At 40.1% G+C, this 24,129-nt stretch overlaps 1 protein-coding gene across 1 annotated transcript; it reads right to left on the bottom strand.

The window, feature by feature from the left end:
* On the bottom strand, nt 1-20,988 carry TSNAX (translin associated factor X). The gene is made up of 6 exons (XM_084284567.1): nt 20,893-20,988; nt 20,070-20,177; nt 17,384-17,498; nt 15,664-15,794; nt 2,959-3,086; nt 1-1,783 (listed from the first exon to the last, which is right to left on the bottom strand). The coding sequence occupies exons 1-6, from the start codon at nt 20,906-20,908 to the stop codon at nt 1,409-1,411; spliced, it is 873 nt and encodes a 290-aa protein (XP_084140693.1). The 5' UTR covers nt 20,909-20,988; the 3' UTR covers nt 1-1,408.
* Between the last annotated feature and the right edge of the window lie 3,141 nt (nt 20,989-24,129).

A 24,129-nucleotide genomic window follows, 5' to 3' on the forward strand; every position in this document is an offset into this window, starting at 1 on the left:
CTTTTCAGAATTTATTGTAAAAAAAAAGTAGTAAACAATAGGAAAAAACCGCTCCTTTTTAAACCCACCACATATTGCTTTATATGGAAACAATGGAAAAATGTGACAGAAACATATTTACCCATTTCTGTCCATATATCAGATGATCCAAGCTACTCAGGACACGCTCATGGGAAAAATATTGGCAGTATCACAGCATATGGAAGTGGAAATAAAAAACATGCAGTATTTTCAATTGCAGTTGGGAGGCCTATTTCCTGGAGTCTAAAGATCATGTTGTTTTATCTGCTTTCCTTTAGCATAACGTACATTATCAGACTTCCATAACTTCAGACACCGGCAGAAAGCCCTGATTTTTTGCCAATAGTGACATACCCACCTCAAAGATAAATGTGGAAGTCGGAATGTCTGCCTTATTTCTGTTTGCAATTTCCTTTCCATAGGAACATGCACATGATATAGTTCCTGCTAACAGATATTTAAAGCTTGGCTTGCCCTCGTTCATTTATACCAGTCCAACCCCACTGGAGGTCCTCAGGGCAGCACAAACAACGGAGAACAGACTTCCAACACCACGCTTGTTTTGACACAAGAAGTGCTTGCCCTACCACCAGATTCTGCGTATTAAGAATACTTGGCAAAGATGACAGATTCTGCATTAGAAGGTGTTACAGAAAATGTAAATAAATAAATTCCCCAATTTTTAATGGATTTTGTAGTTCATATCAGAACATCTAAAGAACCTGTGTAACTTAAAGAGGGCTCAATTTAAACAGAGCCCCAGAATAATGAGTGCACGGTAATATTTACCTGGTGTAATTAGCTTCATTACCAACTGGCGAAAAGTTGACTTAACTTCAGTTTCATGCTTAAAAGAATTAGTCAGAGAAAACTTACGTTACATGGCACCTTCGAGACCACCTCAGGTTCAAGTCAAGGGATGAACTTACACATAGGTGTGTTGTTTTAGACAGTACTTGAGGACAGAAACCAAATACAAAGAAAACAGGGCTCAGCAGAAACCTATTGATAAAACAGTACCTAACCATTTTTTTCACTGCTGCGGTTGCTGGAAACTGATTGTAGTGACCACACCAGTTTGAGGTGACTCACACAACGGACAGCCCCTGGTGCAGACCACTGGGGAACATTTGGTCATTCTGAAAGGGGATACAATGGAGCAATACAGGAAATTCCATGCTGAGAGGACAAAGTCAATCATTTGTTCTCTTGCACATCATAAAAAGTATTTTTGGTTACAAATTACTATTGCAAACAATCTTCTCATAGATAAAACTAAAAATGTCTCTAACTAGAAAGCTTTGGGAGTCAAAACCCCACAAACCATAACTAATAAGCTTTATCTATGCAAGTCCTCTCCCTTCTGGGCTGTGACAGTCTCCTTATTTTAAGACAGACCTTCCTCTTGGTCAATCAATTCTGTTTTGGAGGAGAACACATCAGCCAGCATGTGCTTTGGGATTTCAGATCCCCGTACTTTCAACGTGTAGCAGGCATTCTCTACTTTTGCCAGACTCTGTTTCAAGGTATACAGCTTCTTCGATACTTCATAAGGTCCAGTGTTGCCAATAAAAGTAAAACCATCATAGATCTGACGTAAGAACTGGCTCAGTTCAAAAGGTGTGTCAATGTCACCATTTCCAACACTGCTGATGCACAGCCGCATCAGCTCTCCAGTTAGGTCAGCCACTCCCAGCAGGTAATCTACGGGTGTTACCTTCAGGCTCCAAGTGTGTGGTTGCTTATCCTGGGAACTGGAGGTCTGAGGACAGATCAGAACAAAGCCCAGTAAAGACAAGTAGGCAAAAAGCAGAGCAAAATGGTTCAAATATACACTAGTTTCTCTAATGCAACTGTAAAGCAATGGTAATTACAAACATTCTGGAAACTGAAATTGCGTGGCACTTAACAGTCTGATTTCAGAAGTACTATTTACTAATCTCCCTCCAGCATGCTGGAGGTATTGAAAGCATCCTTTCCATTTGAGATGTGATTTCCATTCTGACAAGCACGATAAACGCACCGTGCTTCTATCACCTTTATTTGCAGAGTAAATGCATCTGTACCAATGTTTATTTGCATATGTCTTTTTTTTTTTTTTTTAGCTCAGATCTCAGCCTAATAGACTTAAATTTTCATTGAATACTCTGTCCAAAGCTACCAAAGCAATCAAGAATCAAGAGAGCCTGCATTACAAAAACAAGTCATATCATTTTGTAATAGCATCTTGAATTTCAAAACATTTTCTAGAAGAAGTTGTTAGGTATAGTTCTCTCAGATCATTTTTATGTCAGCCTAGTTCACTACATTATCTAAATAAATATTTCATGAGGAGAAGTCATCACAGAGTGACAAGTTAGCTTTTCAAGTTTCCAATACTTTTTATTTCCAAAATAGTGGTGGATGGGAAATAACATACATCTGTTTCTATTCCTTTGCTCCCACAGTGTAGCATCCACTCAAATTCACCCATCTGGTCTGCAGTGTGTGTGCAGAAGTTAACAACTTCACAATTTGTGAAAATAACTGTACCACTACTGGTAAGAACCAGAGAACGTAAGCTAAAAACCTGGCCCTATTTGCAAGTATCTTACTAACAGAATGAAGAAGGGAAAAAAAGCACCGTGTCTGGCCATTAAAAATCCCTCTTCTATACTTGTTTCTTAGTATTTTGCTATCCTGGATGGTTCTGCCTACTAGGTGTTCAGTTTGCCCTAAATAAAGGTGATGTGAAATAAACAAACTCGTATCCCACTGATTTAGTTTACCACTAAACTAAATAAGTTTTGAATAAGCGAGTCAAAGCCCCCATGCCTATGTAACACCATTCCACTCACTGGCCTTATTTAATCCGATGCCAAAAATGTGGCTGAGCCCAGTCATCATATTAACCATTTCTGAAAGATATTTGTCACATGAGGAAAGAAAAACTTTTACCGTGTTTGTTGTTTCTTCCTTGTCTTCCGCTGTAAATACTAGTTGTTTATTGATCTCTTCAACACTAATTAAAGATCGTGTTTTAATAAAATACTGAAATGAAGCTGCCTCAACATACTCTTGAAGTCCTGCAAAAACAGCATAAATAAGCTAACAATTCAAACTTTACAGTAATGATCCATCCTTGATTTTTTTTCAGAAATCTTTTAAGTAAAACTATTTTAAGGTTACTAGCAGAAAAAGAACACACTCCAGAAATAACACTGAATCATTATTTAACGTAGCACACTTTTGAAGTACAAACATCAGACCAAAAGCACAGCAGATAAACATCTTCAAGTTTTTACTCCAAGCAAACTTTTCATTCAGATCCTTCTGTAATATCAGTACAAAGCATCACATTACTCTCAGAAACATGCTGAACAGCAGCTCCCCATAGCGAAGCTTGTAAAATACAGCATTTGTATGATGGAGAGTGCAAATCACTGTTTCATGAGGTCACAGACACGGGACATAGTACAGAGAGACTGCAAGTAAGTCAAAGGCAAGACAGCTGATTTGAAAAAAAAAAAAATACATAAAGAAAATTTTCCCTTAATTCATGTTATGACCAGCAGTAAATACTTGTTTTAAAATTAATTTCCCAGTTCTTTATTTTGTAGGAATTAGTGAATAAGCTCCTTAAAACATTCAGGATAGGTGAAATTTGTGTTCAGGACAAAGCACACATTGTTACAAATAACTCCAGACCAAAAAAAAAAAAACCACACACACACAAACAACCAGACAAGGCTGTGATGTTCAGCAAGATGAGCAACAGCTCTGTCCAAAAGAACTTACACTCTAAAAATAAGGCATGCAGGAGGAACAAAAGGTGTACTGGCAAGGAAATAAAAGATAGGATAACAAATATAGCTTGTACCAGCTTTATATGCCATCTGCAGCCACCTGTCACAACTGCCTCTCACTACCTACTTGACAGATGGTGATTTTCAGTATGCATTATAGCACAGGTGAGATCTATAAAAGAGCTCGAATGTTCAGACAGTGATTTCACAGGTTCTGTCAATTTTTCCTTCTGTGCACAGGACAGGTTTGGGGGAAGCATGCGGGAAAAGTTCATGAGCGGAAGATTGATGTTGGCACTGCTGGTGGAAAAAAAAAAAAAAAAAAAAAAAAAAAAAGCAGAAATGAACCTGGAGCAGACAGCCATGGCAGGATGAAGCTAAAAAGTTTTGAAGACAAAAACAATACATGTGTATCTGACCTAGGGACGGAGAGAGAGCCAAAAGAGGAAGTGAAAGGAACAGACTGTAACGTGACAAATCTTAGCAGAAGAACAATTCTGAACAATTTTAAGGGGATAGTTTCACTTTGGGAGAAGCAGAGAGGTGACACTGTGGCATCATGCAAGAAGGCTAGGCTTAGACAGTAGCTTTGCCAGTATGTAAAGTGAGAAAATTTGGAGGTACCCAAGGGTACCAGAAGTAGAATCTTGGTTCCATTAGAATAACGATAAAAAGCCCAACTGACCACTACAGGGCAAGGATCTCAGCCTATGGAGATAAGCAGATAATTTATTCTTCATTGGGATTAAAGAAAAAGTCTAAATCAAAAAGAAGGGAGCATCGATTTGAATAAAAGAGGAAAGTGGAAACGCCCAGGAAAACTGGAGGAGACCTCCAGGGAAAAGGTGACTGTGGGCCTTTCACATTACAATCATAGTAACGTATGCTGAATGACCTGCATTTTCTCTTTTTAAAATACGTATTTGCAGGGTGAGTGGATGCAATTCAGTACACAACCTTTACGCTTCTATACAGCAGCAGTGGGAAAAGCAGAACCACCAACTAGAGCCACACACAACACTGCTGTTCCCAAGTGAGAACATCCTACTACAACTATTTGTTGTACACAGCTGTAAGGGCAAATAAATGCAGTAATTTAATCAGCTGAATTCAGGTAAAGCATTCTGGGCACAAGTCATTGAAGAATACTGGAGAAAAGCTATTCAGGATCTTCTAAGATTAATAACTTCAGAAGTTGCAGAGAGGTAGATTCATCACCCATTCTTCTCCTGACTTAATGTACTGACATAACACAACCGGTAATTCATTGTGACATTTTGGCTTTTCCTGTGGGTAAGCTATGAACTACCATACTGCAGCACTTAACATGACATCTGTGAGAATCTCTCTGCCACCCGTGGAGATTACCAGCTATGAAGAATCAACTTCGCATTTACCCAAGTTCTCAGAGAGATCAAATCAGCTCCCAAACTTCTCAATATATGTTCTCAAGCAATGTTAACTCCCATCTTTAACTCATTGCAGTTTAACTCCTCCACACATATTTTGTTCTTTCCCAGGCTGTTTGGCTCCTCCTTATATTTCTTTATGTGTGTATATATATATTTATATAGACATACACATACCCACATTTTTTGCCTCCTCTCTTCCCATCCGATCTGCCTTGATCCACTATTTTCACTCCAGTTTAACACCACCATACAGAAGTTATGCACACATTACGGTTTGTCATTTGCTTTTACCTTTCACGCTTAGCAGATCTCCCTCCCTGTATTTATAATCAAGCCTTACAAAACTTTATTTGACATTGTTACCATCGCAAACAGACTGGTAACGACTTCCCTGAAAAAATATTAGTATTTTAAGCCCTTCTTCCAGACATAGCCACAACGTAACTTCCTAATGACCCCAGACCTTGAAATAAGGTGTTTTCATGTGCAGGTAGAAGGATGTTTAAACACGGTATGTTTTAGCTTAACGGAAGGACATCCGCTAATTTCAGCAAATAATCCCCAAGGTGAAAAACCCCATCCCATTTCACTACACCATCCAACAATACCTTCCCCTTGTGCTCGTTTTGGATTTATTCCAAAGTTGGCTTCTTTACAGATTGAGTTGCCAGTAATAGAATCGTTCGTAAAGCTACTTTTATGCAATATTTTTCTAGCATGCACTCACAAAAAACAATAAAAAGTGTTGTATTATTTCCACTAGCACTTGTTAATATTACAAATGTAAGGTAACACTTAAACATGTTGATATTTTATTACATTTACACAAACAGCTTGCACTAGTGATAAGTTAGTCACACACTCTTCCATATTTTGAAAATATATTTTCTACATAAGAAATGGAAAGTTACGCTGAGGTATCTTCTGAGCACCTATCTATAATGGAGATTTTGTGCCTGAAAAACTGTGCATTTTTCTTCCACATGAATCATCTGATGTAAAAGATATTTACCCTTGTCTGCGTATACAAACTCTGGGAAATATCAGATAAGCAGTTTTTCTAAGAAACTCAGTGTTGTACTAGCAAGAAATCAGGATTCTTTCAAAAACCCAAGTCATTGGAGCTCTCAAGCCAAGAGTCAAATTAATGTGCAAGGGGTAGGAAAAGGTAATTCTGCTTTAAAAATGGGTAATGAACTCCGTAACTGGAGGAGTCAGGTAAAGGTAAAAAATGTAATCCTACCTGATATATATATATATATATATATATATGCATATGCCTGTATGCACGAAATTTTAACTTTGAATGACAGATCGAACAAGAGGTGAGTTTCCTCCTAACATTTAATTTACTCGAATTTCCCTGAGATGATTGAGGGATTGGAACATCTGTCCTATGAGGAAAGACTAAGTGAGCTGGGCCCATTTAGCCTAGAGATGAGGAGACTGAGAGGGGATCTTATCAACCTCTGTAAACACCTGAGGGAACAATCTAAAGCAAATGGGGCCAAACCCTTCTCAGTGGTGACAAGTGATAGGTGACAAGGGGCAATGGGCATAAATTGAACCACAGAAGGTTTCATTGCCGTACGAAAAACAACTTCATTACAGTTCAGGTGATGGAGCACTGGAACAGGCTGCCCAGAGGGGTTGTGGAGTCTATTTCCTTGGAGATATCCAAAGCCCACCTGGATGCAATTCTGTGTAACATGAGGTGACCCTGCTTGAGCAGGGGTGTTGGACTAGATGATCTCCAACCTCATTCATCCTGTGATTCTGCAATTCTCATTTAAGCATCAGTTCAGCAGTTAAAAATGGGTTAAAACGGATTTCATGCCTCTCAGTCCTTGAAGTTAACAATGTCAATGCGGTTAGCTTCCTGAACAACCTTCATCTCTGTATTTCTTCTTAAGCTAATCTCCTTCTCTCTCTTCAACCCTTCACTTTCCTCTTTCTCTACATATTTTTACCCAAACTTGCAGTCTCTATTAAGGGATAGGAAACAAGTAGATGACAGCCTGTGTTATCTTCCCCTGCTCCTCCACTAAACCATGCACGAATCATAGGCCAAAAGCAGCCACCAGAAAGATGGTAGAAAAATATACAGTTAGTTACAACTATTTTCTTCTGGCATCACAATATGATGGGTAAGGTACATTATTTACGAGGAGAGTCACATGAAACTACCCAATTGCAAACTCATTCCAAAATCCAAAGTCACAACTCTACCTTATCACATTTAAGCTGCTAGGTTACCCTCTCTTAAAAAGGAAAGGAAAAAAGAAAAAAAGGAGTCACATTCTTGTGGAAATTCCAAACTGAGAAAAAAAAAAAACGTTAAACTGAGAGCCTTTATTACTCAACTCTGCAGACCATGGGAAAGATGGTAGATTTAAAGAACCCACTGCTACTAGCCTGTTGATCAATGAATAAGAGAACTGGTAAAATGAGTAATTAATTAACCAAGTATATCAACTGAAATAAGTACAAGCAATAAATTTTAAAGTATTAATATACAAATTAAATCATTATGCTTTAAAGTTAGCATCCTATTAAGATGAAACTGACAATTCACACCTCAGCCATTTCAATTTGTCTGCAGCTTTGGCAACAATTCCCTAGATTCACAGTTCTCTTTCCACACACAAGTGGTAAAAACTGAAGTAATTAATCTAAAACTGTGGCTGTGAAACAATCCAACAGCTGTTTAGTTGATTGTGAGTGTGAAGTCAAAGGTTAATTTTATAACAGCATACAGAAAGAGTATGAAGCCAGCTATCCTCTGAGAGGCTCACGACATAGACATCCTGTTGTGAAAAAGGCTTAGAAGAATTTTAATTCCACTCAGGAACAGATTTTATACAATGGGAGTAACTAGCAAATACAAATAAAATCACAAGAGCAAAATGTCCATAAAAGGTTACAAATTTGAATAATACTTCTGCTATTTCCATTCACTGAGTAATACTTCAAAACCTGAGTCACTATGACAGGGAGACCTGCGTACAGTCCTTGAATTTTGAAAGGATCTGGGAAAGAGAAAAACACAGTTAAATCCATATTGGCATAAGCATGCTGCTCCATTGTAACAATTCAGTTTTGAATCAGTTTGGCAACCAGTGCAAACAGAGATGGGAAAGTTTGACAGAGAAATAGACTTTGTGCTACCTTATATTGATTACTAACAAAATGTAACTAAAATAAGAATGTATGTTAAATCCAGCAGTGATCTGTCTAAACTGGTTTACTTTTAAATCAATAACTAAATTGATACAAATTTCTCTCACCAAGCCCAATGTTTTATTGATTAGTCAGTTGCTACTTGACTCATCCATGACCACCCTGAGGCTCTGTTCCCTTCTAGCTGCATGCCTTGAAATGTTGCATTTCAGATGCCTAAGCGTTAGGACTGTTTGTACTTTGCTTAAAGTTGAATACACACCAAAGTTAGGGAAAAGGAAAACCCAAGATTAGTCTTTTTTCCCCAATAACTGAATAAACAAATACATGCTCACTGTTAAATACGCATGGGTGCCTGTGAGTTAAATCATTTCTCAAACAGGCACAAATACCCTGCAGAGAATATTTTATTCTCTCATTGCAGAGAACAATTTGAGTCTTTTTTTGTTATTGTTATTAGAAACATGTGTACATACGATAAATGCTAGTTTTCTTGTAGATGACTCACTGTGAATGAAAAGTTCACAACCTTTTATTTTGACTACTTGAAGAACCAAGGGATGTATCATGGTTACTTTTTAACAGAATGTTTTGTTCTTGAGGGTTTTTTTGGTTGGTTGGTTGGTTTTCTGTTTTTTCAAAAAAAAGAAAAAGTGAAAAACTCTGGAGATGAGCCAATGCTCTACATGAGTTCTTAAATATATATAAATTCCTGGGACAAGTAGTCTTCCTGATCTTTGACTACCTCCAGTTCCTCTGAGAACTGATATCCAGTTTTAAAGTCATTCAGTTAGAGGGCAAATTTTACACTACTAACAGCCTTGAGGGCAACTGTTCAGATACCAAAGGAAGCTCTGAGTCAGCCAGTATGCTCGATGATCAAAGAAGGAAGAGCACCTACCACAACACAGCTTTCTCATTTTAAACCCAATAAAAAATCCTCCTCAAGATGAGGCTTTTTCTGTGTAAAAGTCCTGACTAACCTAACCTGATCAGAAGTCCTAATGGTAGCCACATATTCTCATAAATACAGATCAGTGGAGATGACAAAAAAGGCACATCATGACCCACCAACCCCTATTTCTCACCATGCGACTGTAAAACAAAAACCTAATCATGATGTGCTCTACTAGCTGTTTCCTGTCATGGAGCTTCTCTATGACACATTCTCCTGTGTGATTTTAAACATAAAAAGGAGTGTACATTTTTCTCTAATCTTCTCTAATTCTCCAGCAGCACTCAGTTCCCATAAAGGCTGGAGAGCTCCGGTCTGTGAATGACTGATGTTAACAGCTGGAGGATCTAAAACAACTCCTGAGTCATTGCACAAGGACTCCTCCATTTGCTAACTACGAAACTAAATTAAAGGAGAATGTCACAGGTTTCAGACTGTCACGTAAACAACAGCAGTATTTCCTGTAATAGTGCTGCAGAGCTTCAGGACAGTTAGATCTTATATTAGAACTAGGAAATGAAAACCTGGCCCAATCCATAGCACACATCTTTAGGAGATTGTATATAGCTGCTCTTATGCTGCTGAATTTAAGGAGTATGGTGAACCCAACAGCTCCTCCATCAAACATGGCATGCTCTGTGTGAGCACTGGTCACGTCCAACCCACATTCATTTTCCCAGGTTTAAATTTTTGTGAACGGATGTACAAATCCTGCAGCAGAACATAAAACACGAGAGGCTTTGCAATTGCTGAGTGTTTACTTTCCTTGGAAGAACCTAGAAAAAAGGCATGAGACAGAAATAAACAAAGGGCAGTAAAATGCAACAATCTGAAGATATCTAGTTTCAAATAAGCAACTTGCAGGGTGAAGAGAATCAGTCTGACAGTTTGTTGGCACACTTGGCAGTGCAAGAACATCAGAGAAATGGAGCAATAAAGAAAGCAAGCAGAGGAATTAACAAAGTTATATGTAATAAATATTGGCTTCTTCACCACAAATTCCGTTAATTTTTCAGTATAATCAGGAAACTTTGTTTCCATTTCTGGCATTTTACCTCTCACCCACAGCAGCAAAGAGATGAACTTTAATTCTTCAGCTACATCCTGTTCCTGTGTTATTATGTTTTCCCACCATCTTGCAGAAAGCTGATTGCTTCCTTCATGGATAGCTTTCCTTTCATGTTTTAGGTGTATTTAAGTTTTTTTCCTGGGTGAGACATTTCCAACCCACGACACCCTTCTTCATGCAGTAAAAAGCTTTTCCTTTGTACATCACCCATTTTATCACAGTTTTTGAACTGTAAAAGCAAAAAGTTCTACTGTTTCTGATGTGCAGAACTGTTCTTAACCTTGGTTTTATTTTAGAAATATATATATATATATATATAGGAAAAGGCAGCTAGCATAGATCAAGTACAAGATGTTCTTTCTATCTTGTGAGTGAAAAAGGTAAGAACAAAAGAGCAGGTAATACAAAAGTCATTACACGGACTGTTCGTTTAGTTTGTGTTCTAAGCAGAATCCCTTTTACAATACCAAAAGAACAATAGTACTTAAACAAGTGATTAGGACATCTAAATCTGGCCTACTTGGACAGACCTCGCCCATCTCCATATTATTTCTTACAGCATCAAGTCTGGCAGTACTGCATAATGAAATTAAAATATGGTCCTCTAGCACAACTAAAGTATTTCCTTTTCATCCATGCAGACTAAACGAACATTGTCCAACCCAACAACGTAATTTGTTGCTGTATGATTAGACTCCTGAAGCGACTCTAGATGGGACAAGACAGGAGACAAAAATAAGCGGCATTATATCGTTCTCTCAGAACACCAATAGTGCCTGCACAAGATAAACTGTGAGCTAGACTGCGTCAATGCTGAACTTTTACACAGAACTTCCCGCACCATCATGGGTAGCAGCAGTCACGGAGCAATAGCTTTGACAAGGTGCTGACATTTTACAGCCTCATCATCTAATCCTATTCGGAGCAAGTGCAGACATGATAAAGAGCTAATGAGCTGCTCTGTGCAATGCACCCCATTCACCATTCCTGCTAGCACAGACACACAGCAAACAGCAAGGTCGGCCAGCAACGTTTGTTACACGTTCTTACCACCCTACGCTGCGTTAGCGAGGAAGCCCCCCAAAAAATCTGGGTTCCTCGTTCCACACCAGGTTTTATGCACTGCTACCAGCTGTGCAGATAACACCACACCTAGGCTTGCTCCGAGCAGAACCTAATGACCTCATTGTATAAACAGCAACGTGCAGCTTGAACTATCACTCCTAAGAGCTTTCTCGGTCAAATTGCCATTGAGAAAACAGTGTAACACCTCAACAGCCTTATTATTCTCACACTGCACCTATCCTATATTGCTAAGGGACAAAAAACTGAGTAAAGCTTCAATCAGCTGGAGACTTCATGTTAGAAAGATACCCCACTCATCCCCACACACCAACCCATCGCACATCTCTTGGCTCCCCTCTGCTTTAGACAAGCTTTGTACTTATACAGAATAAATTTAGATCGTACTTAGAATAGTTGTATAAATCCTAAAACGTCGCAGGGCATACCCTTTCTGGCCTTTAAAGCTTACACAGGTTTTCTTCCTGTCTACTACTGACATTTTACGTGAATATTTTAGAGTTTATATATATAATCCTGAAAAGTTTCCTCCCTTCGCTCCATAAATTCATAAAAAACATTCTCGGCCCTTTTCTTGCACAGCACCTCACAAGGATTTTAAAGCAACAGTACACGTTTCCTCACAGGATATATAAGGTATACACTGCGAAGTGGGGCAAAGGAGCAGGAATTCTATATTACAAATAGTAAAGCTTTAAAAATATCAACAAAGCCGAACACTTCTACCAGAACAAATGAAGAGCTCCACATTAAAAAAAGACTTCATTATTTCAGTATCTCTTTGTTTGCTTGTTTAATCATCCCCTGGGACACTCTGTACTGTTAAGAAACGTGTAGAAAACAGTCATCAGTTTTTGTTGTTGTTCAATTAGTGCTATACTCAGTGTTTGAGCTCATGCAAGTGTCCTTTGGGGAAACGTCCTGCGTGCCATTAGCACTATTCTTAATGAGGGAAAGCATGAAACTCCTTTAGTGCTCTGCCAGAATTGTTTTATCTTCAAGTCAAAAGAACAACTGCTTGGAGTAACCCCAAAAAAAGCATTCAACAATTGCAAGTGGCAAACAATATTCCCAAGCATTATACTCATAGTACTGTTCTATTTATAGGCTAACAGTTATTATACTGAATAAAATATGTATTAGGCAGCTTTATTATGCAGACAGTTATGACTCCCCAGTTAAGGCTGCTACAGCAGTTTCCATTATAAGCCCAGTTTTGATCCCTTTTACTCGTTCTGAGAGACGTAGGGTGGGGAACAGGAGGATGTTTCATGTTTGGTTTCAAGACAAAGGAGAATATTTTTAGGAAGTTTGAGGTTAATTGGACATGCTGCTTTTGAGATATGGGACGTAGGCGTTTCTTTATTCTTTTTTGAAGAAAAAAAAGAGTGTAACTTTTAACTAGTTCTCCAGAATTTCTTTAAAACACAAAGTCAGTATAGAAAACTAGGTGAAAGCCAAGATTTACAGCTCTAGGAAATGCATGAAGACAAAAGATCTAGCACCTTTCCTAGCTTTGTATTCAGAAAGGCACGCAAACTGCTTCCACTGTGAAAAAAGCAAAGCAACAATTAAAACATTAGACTTAAAAACAAAACCAAAAGCAGCATTCTTAATTCTTATCATTGTTTTCCCTCCCAATTACAGTTCTTCCCAAACAGCAGGGGGCATGGGGTTTCAGCATTCCCTCTCACTGTTTTTCTTTACCTAACTGTCCCTTCTTTCTTCATGTCTCTAGGTTTTCTATCTCAGCTTCATAATCCGGACAGCAAGCATCTTCACATCTCTGTCACCTCCTTGATCCCAGCATCAGCTCTGTCAAGATCTACAAGTCTTTAAGCCTGCACATCCCTTTTTTTTCCTTCCATACAACTAACTGAAGAGCGGAGGATTCAATGAACAAGGTGAGGGCAAAGCCCAGGCTAAAAGATTGCATTTCATATCTGTCATACACACAAGCTCATTTAAATGACGCCTAAAAGCATTCCTTGTCTTCTCAGTGGCACACACATATGTTTTACATGTGTAGCAGAGGTCTATCATAACCTGGCCCATTCTACTGTGGTCAGATATATCTTTACCATTTTAAGAGACATACACATTTTAAGAGCTCATATTTAAAACACTGGTGACAAGTTTTAGAAATGCTGATCTGTGCCTGATAGGATATTTTCAGTTGTTTTCTGAAGAGCTTATTCCATTCCATTTTGATGCTGACAGATATCTTTATGCAAGTCAGAAATCAATTATGAAGGAAAATTAGTGTAGCTAATTGTGTATGAGTATTTACTAAACAAAGCAAGCTTGAACAGAAACTTCTTGCTAATTTTTTTTTCCTAAGTTGTTATTGCTGGCTCAAGTTTACATACCTTTCATATATAACTAACTTTTCAGGTTGGCAGGGATGTATTTTTTAATATCTAAGAACAACTTTGTTTTTAATCAGAGGAGAAATCTGGAAGTAGAAACCTAGCGTAAGGTTTGTTCCCTTACATTATAGGACATGGGTACACATAGAAGTTAAGAAAAGTTCCCATATGTCTGCTCTTTAGGCATACTCTTACATTGAGATTAATGTCAGCTAATCCCAGGTGAGCTTCCCCTCAGTAAAAACAGCTGTAGGTATGGCTCTGAATTTACCCATGGGAAGCCCCATACTATGAAAATAAAACTCTTGTGAAGCTACTGAGTGTGGTAACTGGTTACCCTGTAATAATTCTGCCCACATGGCAAGGCTGACAGCTTGTACTGTGAGGTCTCACAAAGATCCGTGAGGCAGCACACCTCAAATGCTGCCATTACACAGATAGCCAAGAATACTACACGAGTCACAGGGGACTAACTTCACTGGTTTTTCAGGCAACTTTACAGGTCTTAAAAAACTTTTCAAAAAACTGTGTTAATAAAACTGAATGAAAGGATTCCCAGCTTTTATAAACAGAACTTAAAATGAAAATCCAAGCACTTGAACTAGCATTATTCCCCATTTGAGGTCACCTGTACTGTCAGAGTTCTGAATCATCTATTCCTTTTCATTGCCTCATTACAGTACTAAGCAATAAATAGCAGCAAGATTCACACAGGCTGTAAGTGGCTCTTTTAAGAGTAACTCCTCATATTTAATCCGAACAACCCAACGCACCACAAGTGGCTGTGGAATTGGAGTCACAGAAAACTAGCACGGCAAACTCGTTCTGTTTCAGAAGTTCCAAACTGAACGTTCACTTAAGAGCTGACTCACTCTTACTTATCTATGTGAACTTAAGTTTGTGTAAAAGTTAACTTGTGCAGTATTTATCTTGTAAAATACTTCTCTCCACAGATGTATTCCCTCTGGATTATAGAATTCTTTTTAGACAATAAAATCGGGGCAGATCTTCAGTTCTCCTCAACTGAAGTCTTGCCCGAACAAGAAAAGATATACAGGATTTCAGTATGTCTAAAATAAGATAGGTAAATGCAAGATAGTTTTATAGCATAACCAGTATGTCAGAGAAGCAGTTACAGATTTTACTCATATGTTGCCACAAACAAGGCAAAAGACTTTTAGGTAAGAATCAGATTCAGTAGCAAAGAAATGTCATTTGTCAGCAAAAGTGATGAAAGCACTGATACTTAACATCTCAAGGATGTTAGTAAAGGCAGTATAAACTGTCATTTAATGCTTGGAGCACCTAGACAGAAGCATATTCCAAGTCTTCAGAAGAGAAAAATACTAATTAGAGATTTTAAGTTAACTTTATCAATTCACAATGGAGTCATTTCACGAGTTAGTCACACACATGCATGCACACCCCACACCCCCCAAGTTATAACCTTTTCAGCTCAGGTAAACGAGCGTGTTGCACATACTCCTCTAAGTCACAGAGGAGCAGCCAGTACATTTGTTAGAACTACTCCCAGCTTTAGTTTAGGTCAAGGTCCAAAGCTTTCCAGCTGCAACAAATTCTTGTTTAACCGCAGTGCTAACAGGACTGTAGGACAATAGCCTCTCCAGTACCAAAGATGAATCTGAGTCCTGATTTGTAAATATGTATTGCAGATATGTTTGTAGATATGTGCTAAATTCAAACCTGCTGCATGAGGAGAAACCACTTTTAGGTAAGAAACGGAGTTTAGTGCAAAACAGAATATTTTCCCTATTTTAAAATAATTTACCTGGAGATATAGCTCTGTGGAACTGATACATGTCTTCTCCAATCAGTTCTTGTGCAACCTGCTTAATCTTTCGTCTGACAGCATCTAACTTGACTTCAGATTCATTTAGTATTTCTTCCCCATTGGGAGCACTGCAATCATAAAGCAGAAACTGAAAAAGCAACTTTCAGAATATGATCAAACAGTTGAAAAGTTAAATTTTCATTTACTAATACATATTCAATGACTTCAAGAAAAAAATGTAGTGGAAAAAGAAACAGTTTAAACTTTAACACCTATTGTAGATTCCAAAAGAAAGATTTTGCAGATTGTTACTGTGAAAATAATTGACCAGCGAAACCTAGTTCTGGTAGCATATTTATTCCAGATAATAGTTGTAACAATTGCTGAAGAGGGAACAATAAGAAACACTTGCAAAGGCTTCAAAAAAGTACTCCGGAAAATGAGCAGCATTTACAGAAGTTCATTAACCTCTCTAAAAAACGTCAGCGTTTTGTAATATATTACAGAACACACGTGACATACATATGGAGTTTTAGAAAGTAGTTATGACCTATGTTATTAGGAAACAACTGAAACATCTGATTTACAAACAGCATAAACTAAACTTACCTGCCAAGTATATCTGATTTCCTTTTAAATCACCTCTCCCCAAACCCTAAATAATCTATGTGGTCTATTAGGCTTGCAGTCTATTTGCGGACTACATGTAGACTGGTCTCAATGAAATGTTCAAAAGCAAACAGATTTCTGAAAGTAAAGCCACATTAATGGCTAAAAGCAAAGGAGTGGGAAATAAAAACAGCAGCATGGGAAGCTTCCACTCTCCTCAAAACACAAATATCTTAAACAGGTATCTAAAATTCAGAGTAAAGGGGAATTTTGTTGTTCTTTTTGTACCAGTTCCCAGCAGACCTGGCCCCTGCAGTGGGGCTATTTACAATCAAGGCTGTAGCAGTTACTAGAATTATCATAATAACTCTTCGCAGAAGACCAATTTAAAAAGGGAGCAACTTCCTAAACCCTATTTATAACTGTTACTACTACAGTACCTATAAATAGCTGCTACTACAGCAGAAGTGTGCTGGTAAGAAAGAAAAAATAAATCTGGGAGAAGGAACAGGGAGATCCGTGATAGCAGTTACACGTAGGACAAGTAAACATTCTATACAACAGGCTATGCAAAGCTTCTCATTTTCCTGTTTTCTATTTTCTCCATGGCTTTCAACCATTGCTTGAAGGTTCACGAGGACACAAAATATATAGAAGCTCAAAACTTCACACACAAGCCTCTTAGGTTGCAGAATGTAGTGAAGTAAACAACCCACGCTGCCTCCTCCTCCTTGCATTGATGACCTAGGCTGGGGTTGCAAAAACCAAAACAGGGAAGTAGAAGCAGAGGCAGCTAACCTGAAGGGAGTGTGCACATTCTTCTCTCCCAGCTTGCTGGAAGCTGGAAAGCTCTCATCTGCTGAGATACTCTACTACTTTGATCCTATTTAATACTTCAGTAAAACCAACTACAAAACCTGAAGCAGCATCTATTAATTCGTTAGCTGGAGTGTGTGTTCATTACCTCATATCCACCTTAAAGGATGTTTATGGGAAAATAATTAAATCTTTCTCAAGGAAACGCTGCAGCTATTCATCACAAATAGAGAAAACACTACAAGGCAGCTTCCAGGTTTCTGTGAACACCTTTGCTCTCAGTGTGACTCACCTGGTAAACCTGTGGAGCAGAAATATCGTTCTTTTGCTTTCAATAGTTATATCACGACTGAGCTTCACAAGCCGTTCGTATTTGTCATGCCTGGTGTCAAGCTCCAGCTGAAACGCTGCAGAGTCAATGATTACAGAAACAAGCACGGTTAGCACAGCACGCAGCGTAGGGGAAAAGCAGAGATCCTGTACCACAGGAACTGCTGTGGGGCTCAGCCCCACCAGCCTTTTCTCTGGGGTGCCTTTTTGCAGCGTGGGCAGTGCTGTGGAGACCACCATTGCCCCCTGTCTGCCGGAGCTGCTGTGCGACAGCTGCCTGCACATCTCGCATGGCTCACCACACAGCAAAGCCACAAAATCATTTCTGAACAAAATACAGCAAGTCCCATCATGCAGGAACGTGCCTAACAGAACACTCACAAGCACGCAGGAACCTAGCTCTGACTTCTGGCTCTTCAAAGTCTCTTTGAGGAATGGATCCGTATCCTTACACAACTACATGTCTATGAAACTTCAGTTTTGAATAGCAAAATTCATCAGTAATACCACTTCTGTTTAGTAAGTCAGGTTTAAATACATGTCAACAGTGATGATACTTTAAGCAGCCCAAACCATTGTAAGCTAAAATACTTGTTTTAAATAGTAAAATCTATTCTGCCATAGTTCTGTTCAGAAAACTGAATTAGATTTTCACCCAAATATACAAAGACAATTCAGAAATAAAACCCTGCAATCATTAGTAAACAAGACTCATCAAGTTAAAAACAAACAGACTAGTGAAAAGAAAGCTTATATTTTATATCAGAACTAGACTTGGCCAAAAGCCAAGTATTTTAACATCTTTAAGAACTAGAAGTAGCAAAGCAACATTATTTAAAATAAGATTTCTAACTTTCTAATTTACTTACTGTAAATTCTCTCTGCCTAACTAGAATGAAGATGAAGAAAGAGAGTATGCGTATCTACTTTTCTTAGTGAAAACTATGAATAATAATGTTTCACATATAACATTAACATTTTATAGGCTATTATTCCACTAAATAAACTGTTAATAGATACTTAAGAGAATTTAAACATCCTGCATAACTGTGTGAGGTGTTAAAGTGTGCAAGGAGATGCTAAAAAAACCACAGAGGTTACTTTCTTAAGGGGTCTACCAAGTGACTATCCTTTAGAAAAACATAGCAGTTCACAGACAAGCAAGTTTATATGAAGCTAAAAACCTGTACTTCTCATTGCCTTGACAAAAAAATGGATTCTCTTTTTTCTGTTGTTTGTTTCTCTCCCCCATCTTATCTCTAGAAGCCATAAATGTTCCTCCTGATCTTTAGATCTTTCATATGCCCTATTGGTGTGTCTCCACCAAATTCTGAGAGTTAAGTCCACCACTGACTTATCGTCAAGAAGAAATATTCCATCACTCCGGGGCTTATAAGCACCAGTGGAATACATAGCGTGGATCTTTGAAAATTCAGGATAAACTGCCTCCCTTACTCTGTTCTGAAATTCACCAGACACCACTGACAGTATCACATGGGAGAGGAGGAAAAAAAGGGTTGTTTTTGAATTCAATTAATAGCACTTCAAAAAAAAATGTTACATTTGAGGGTGAAAAATTAAAGTTGAAAGTACTGTACTCAATTTAGAGTGCAAGGGTATGTACATTATTTAAGGTAAAAATTCAGGGGTTGAAGTTTATCACCCACCATGCTGACTTATACAGGGGGAAAAAAAAGAAACATCTGTTTAGGGACAGCAAGGAAATTACATGGTGTTGAAGGGACCATCTATAACAGTCATCCAGCTCTTACTTCTTCACCCTTTTCAGCATCATGAAAGAAAAGAGGGGAGACAAGGAAAATTTTGCACTGAGATTTAATCTGGTCACAGTATTACATCTTCTTCCTTCATCTGTTGAGGCTTCTCAGTTCTGAAGACCACCTTTCCTGTGCCAGGGCTAAATTTAGTTAGTTAAACTAAATTCACAGGAAATTAAATGTGATTTAAATCTTCTGAAAACACTTTGGTTTGAGGAAAGTCTACATTTGCTTATTTAAAGAAATGGAAATATAAGCTAGTTTTACAAAGGCACTTAAAGTGAAATAAGTGTCTACAGAAAGATCTACCTTATTTTGTTAAACTCCCATTCTTAAAAAGCGCACGTATAAACAGCTCACAACTCACAAAACAATGCATCCAGATTTACATTTGACAGCTTGGTCACCTGTGCAACAGAGCTAGGGGTAACAGTTAAGAGCCTTCTCAGCCTTCCTACAAGCAGCCACCTCCTCTTGTCACCACTATGGTGGAGATTTTGCACCTGTGCAGGTCTCTTACATTTCTCTGCCACCAAAGCACCTGGGCACCTTTTGTCTGCCTGAACACTTCTGCAATTTACTTAGCATCAGGTTCAGCATGAGCAGGGTGGGCAGCGGGAACAGGAGAGTTAAGATGAAAAAGGGAACAAGTCGTGAGTCAGGTGCAACCATGCCAGATCCAATTCTTGAGACTTAACTGCATAGAAACCAAAACACCAAGCTCTAAATGTATGAAGCAGGAATCCAACTAGCTTCAAATCTCCCCCCCCCTCCCTGAGAAAGTTGGCTTATTCCAACACTAAATACATAATTCCTAGCAAATTCCACAACACACATTTTTACAAACTGGCTTTCCAAATTCTTACTTACATTTAAAAGATGTCATCAAAGGCGAAGACGGATTAACATTCTCTTTTTCCTCCTTTTTTTGACCCTGTGGGAAATTGTCATGCTTTCGTTTTCTGAACCCACCCGATCCTATTAATAGAAGAAAAAAAAAATAAAATAGTTTTGCCAGAACATAAATAACCTCAGAATGTTGTCTTCGGAGCCTTTATGATTCTATCCATATTTTACAGACAGAATGAGGTAACCCCCTATTACCAGCTGATGTCACCTACACAGCACCATGCCACTTGTTCCACCACATTCCTAGTGAAAACTAGAAAAACCCCTAGCAATTTCAGTGGATGAGCACACCAGGATCCCAACTCTTTATTCATAAGCTGTTCATAGCCTTTTATGTTTTATTTCTGCAAGGGCACCGCTGCATGGCAAATCTTGTGTGAGCAAGGGCCTACAGGATTATACCTTTTTAAAAAAGGTATTTTAGATGCAGAACTTAACAGAAATCATTAAAACCAGTACAAGCGGTAGTGATTTATTGTACAATAACTGATTGTAACTTATGTTATTGGTCTTCTGTAAGCAAGCAGACCAACGGCTTTGGGCCGTTTCCCCCTTTCGCCATTCCCTCACCCCAGGTAAGCCACCCGCGTTTTAACGGCTCCCCCCCCGCTATAACCGCCACAGCCGTGCCCTGTGCCCCCGGGGGCCAAACCCGGCCAACTCCTGCGCCCAACCACACCCGTTCAAATACGCGGAGCTCCCTTAACCCCCCCCAGAAGGGGACCACAACCAAAAGCTCCCTAAAACCACTTAAAAGCTGCGAGGCTCCCCCGCCGGCCGGTACCTTCCTTGCCGCTCATCCTCGCCCCGCCAGGCCCCGCCGCGCCGCCACCAAGGCCCCCGCGGAGAGGCGGCCCCGCCGGTGCCTGACGGAAGCGCTCCCGGGGCATGATGGGAGTTGTAGTCCCGGGAGGGGAGGGAGGGGGGACACCCCTGAGGCAGCAGTGCCCTCAGGGCGGGGCTCGGTGGTGTAGAGGATGAGAGAAAGGGAGGTGTGAGGAGTTAGGGTAGGGAATAATAAATAAATAAATAAATAAATAAATAAATAAATAAATAAATAAATAAATAAACAAAAAACCAACCAAACAAACAAACAGTGAGAAACCTCGGGACAAGCCGACAAGGTTTTCCCAGACGCTTAGGGTTATTACACTGAGATGTCGCACAAGGGCTGCGTGTGGCTGTGCTCCGCATGCAAGGTCCATAACAGATCTCATACACGAAAATAAATAAATAAATAAATAAATAAAATTAATTAAAAAAAAAAAAAAAAAAAAACAGGAACTTCTTCACTCCCTTCACCCCTGAGGTGTGCTGCCCTGGGCAGGGACCTCCACTAACGCCACTCGCAGCCGGTGCCCCGCAGTGAGGCGCTTGCTCTGCCGCAGTGCTGTCAGCAGAGGCCACCTTGAAGTGGTGCCCAAGCTGAAGGAGAACGAAGCTGTCCTCCTCCAGGAAAGCCCGAGTCTGATACCAGCCCAGCTGGACACTGTGCAGGGCAAACACAGCCAGCTGAGGGGCTGCATAGCTTTAGAGAGAAATGCTATCTTTGTGATGCCCCCCCCCAGTTTAAATAACCAGCCGAAGGATGTCTCGTAACACCACAGACAGTCCGAGCTGGAATTAGCTCCACATATCCTTTTGTTTTTAGCTCATGGGGTTGCCTTGGAGATGTAGGGCTTGGCCATAACGCTCTCTGTCGTACTGAAGCGTTCGCGTTGGGCGATCCAGCCCTGAGCGCGTTTGACAAACGACCGAGTGAAGCGAAGTGACAAAAAAGCTTACGAAACTGTCACAGGGGGATTGCATAAACCGGGGTCAGATGTTGGGTCTGAGGCTGTTACATGACCGAGGATGTTTGCAGCTGGCTGACGAAAGGAAGCGGGAGGTCAGCTGGTCCGCAGTTGTTATAACAACAACCTGTTGTCTCTTAGGCAACAGGGATGCCCGCAGTCTTTTGGCAGGATGGATCGGGAGGATGATTTCCTCTTTTCCTGGAATAATGTTTGAAAACAGCAAACGCTTCTCACTCGGCTGGATGTGGGAATTCTCATGGAAGCCGCAGGACCCTGCCAAGTGCTCACAGAGCACTGTGCAGCCTGTGAGCAGGGCAGATTTGGGGAATGCACCGCAGAGGCAGCGGACGCGTAGAGGTGTGTGACAGAACCTACAGGGCTGCTGCACCATCCAGCTGCTACACACAGGGAGAGACCCGACGGCACGCTGCCTTTCATCCTAGTGTTTAGTTTATGTCTTCCAAGGGAAAACTGGCAAGTGACGGGCGATGAATAATGTACCTATGGGGAAAGTTTGTTTCTAAACATGAACAGTTAGTGCCTGGCTTATGTCTGGGTGGGTGCGCTGGCGATTTCATAAAGATTTCCTTCTACTGAGGCAGCCACATGAAAGAATTGCTTTGGAGGAATTCGAGGTGAGACTATCTTTATCCTGCATCTACATCAACACCAACACCCTTGGAGCAGTAAAAGCAAAGCGCAGAGACTAACCTTTCTCCCCCATCTCTCCCATTCCCCTCTCTGTGCACGAGTTCCCTGCAAATTACAACTGAGGCGATGCGATCCTTTACTTCTCTAGCTGCTTCAGTGAGGCAGGGGAATTGCCAACTCGATGAGACTCTGGGCTTTTCTACCACAGTGACAGGACACAGAAAACGTGTGGGCTAAAGAAAAGGGTTGTCGTAGTTTAGGAGAAGATGCTGACGGAGTAAGAGTGCGAACAAAAGAAAAACAAAACAGTCGCCTTCAGCTCTGGGACTCACAAAATGGAGGTCACCTAAGCAAGACAGTCTGAAGGTGCAGTCCTCATCAGAAACGGCAAACCCAGTCACACCACAGCAGAATTTGCATGCTATTTTCCATATACCTAGGTCTCTCTGACCTAGGTACCCCCTGTTCCTCACACCCAGTAATATGGCTAGCGTAACCAACAGGATTTTATGAGGTGAATGGCCGTTATCTGTTAGCATGGCGATCACATAGACCACTCCCTTTCTCTCCCTGCCTTTTTGGCATCGTGACAAGAACATTTGCCCACCAGTGTTGTCACCAGGATGTGGTGACACCCGTTATAGAACAGGAAAGCCTCGTGTCGGCATTGTGATAAGGAAGGTTGCCCACCAGCCTTGTGAAAGCCCGGGCGCTGGGTCACCAGGATGTGATACAGATGTTATGGGACAGGGAAGCCTAACAGCACACCAGATATTGCCCAAAAAATCAAGCAGCTGAAAGACCAGTGTGGGACTTGGACCAGAACTGCTGCTGGCTGACAAAACCCGTGCTCCCCTGCTGGCTGGGGATGCCTCCACCATCATCGCCTTCCTCTGAGGGCCGAGTGACTGATGTGCTTTTAGGTGTATGCCAAGTCTAGATCATGATTATTGTATCGTGTGTTGATTATTAAGAATCTGACCCAAACCGCAGAGGGCCCTAGTGGTAGAAAAGCCTAGGTGACTGAAAATTCTAGATAAAAAAACTATGCTAATTACTAAAAATTCTGTGTAACAAGAAGTTACTCTGCCTGCTAAAGGTTCTCAACATCAATAAGCCTTGCTATTTTTTTCTGTGATGATAGAGCTCTAATAATAACCATAGCCCTGTGGCCAGTCCCCATTCTTACCAGCAACCCTAAAAGAACCTGTATGTCCTCACAGCATCAAGTGACAGTCTCCAATCTGAGCCTTACCCATCTTGAGGAGTTTCAGATGCTTTCCAGTGTCCTCAGTACCCCTCAGATAAGCAGTGCCAAATGCATATTCTCCTTCATTCTCTCGGTTCTCTCCAATGCTGGAGGTTTGAGGTAATGGTTCTTAGCAAAAGAGCTAATCTGATCCATCTGCAGCTACCCCTCTGCATGAAGGAGACTGAGAATGGTGTTTGTGTCTACATCTGAGAGAGGCAAAATATTACATTACATATGGAAAACCCTCTTTCATGCCAATGTAAATCAGAAGTAATTCCGTCTAAATTGGGTACCACTGAGATGACTATCAGGTCTTGAGAAT

This window comes from Netta rufina (assembly GCF_964035555.1).
Source record: "Netta rufina genome assembly, chromosome: 3".
Classification (NCBI taxonomy): domain Eukaryota; kingdom Metazoa; phylum Chordata; class Aves; order Anseriformes; family Anatidae; genus Netta; species Netta rufina.

Excerpts from the sequence above, each read along its gene's own strand:
- TSNAX (XM_084284567.1), bottom strand. Across the intron at positions 17,499-20,069 it reads TTTGATGACATCTTTTAAAT|CGTTTCAGCTGGAGCTTGAC; the intron begins GTAAGTAAGAAT and ends TTGACTCTGCAG. Across the intron at positions 15,795-17,383 it reads CTGCTCCACAGGTTTACCAG|TGCTCCCAATGGGGAAGAAA; the intron begins GTGAGTCACACT and ends TTATGATTGCAG.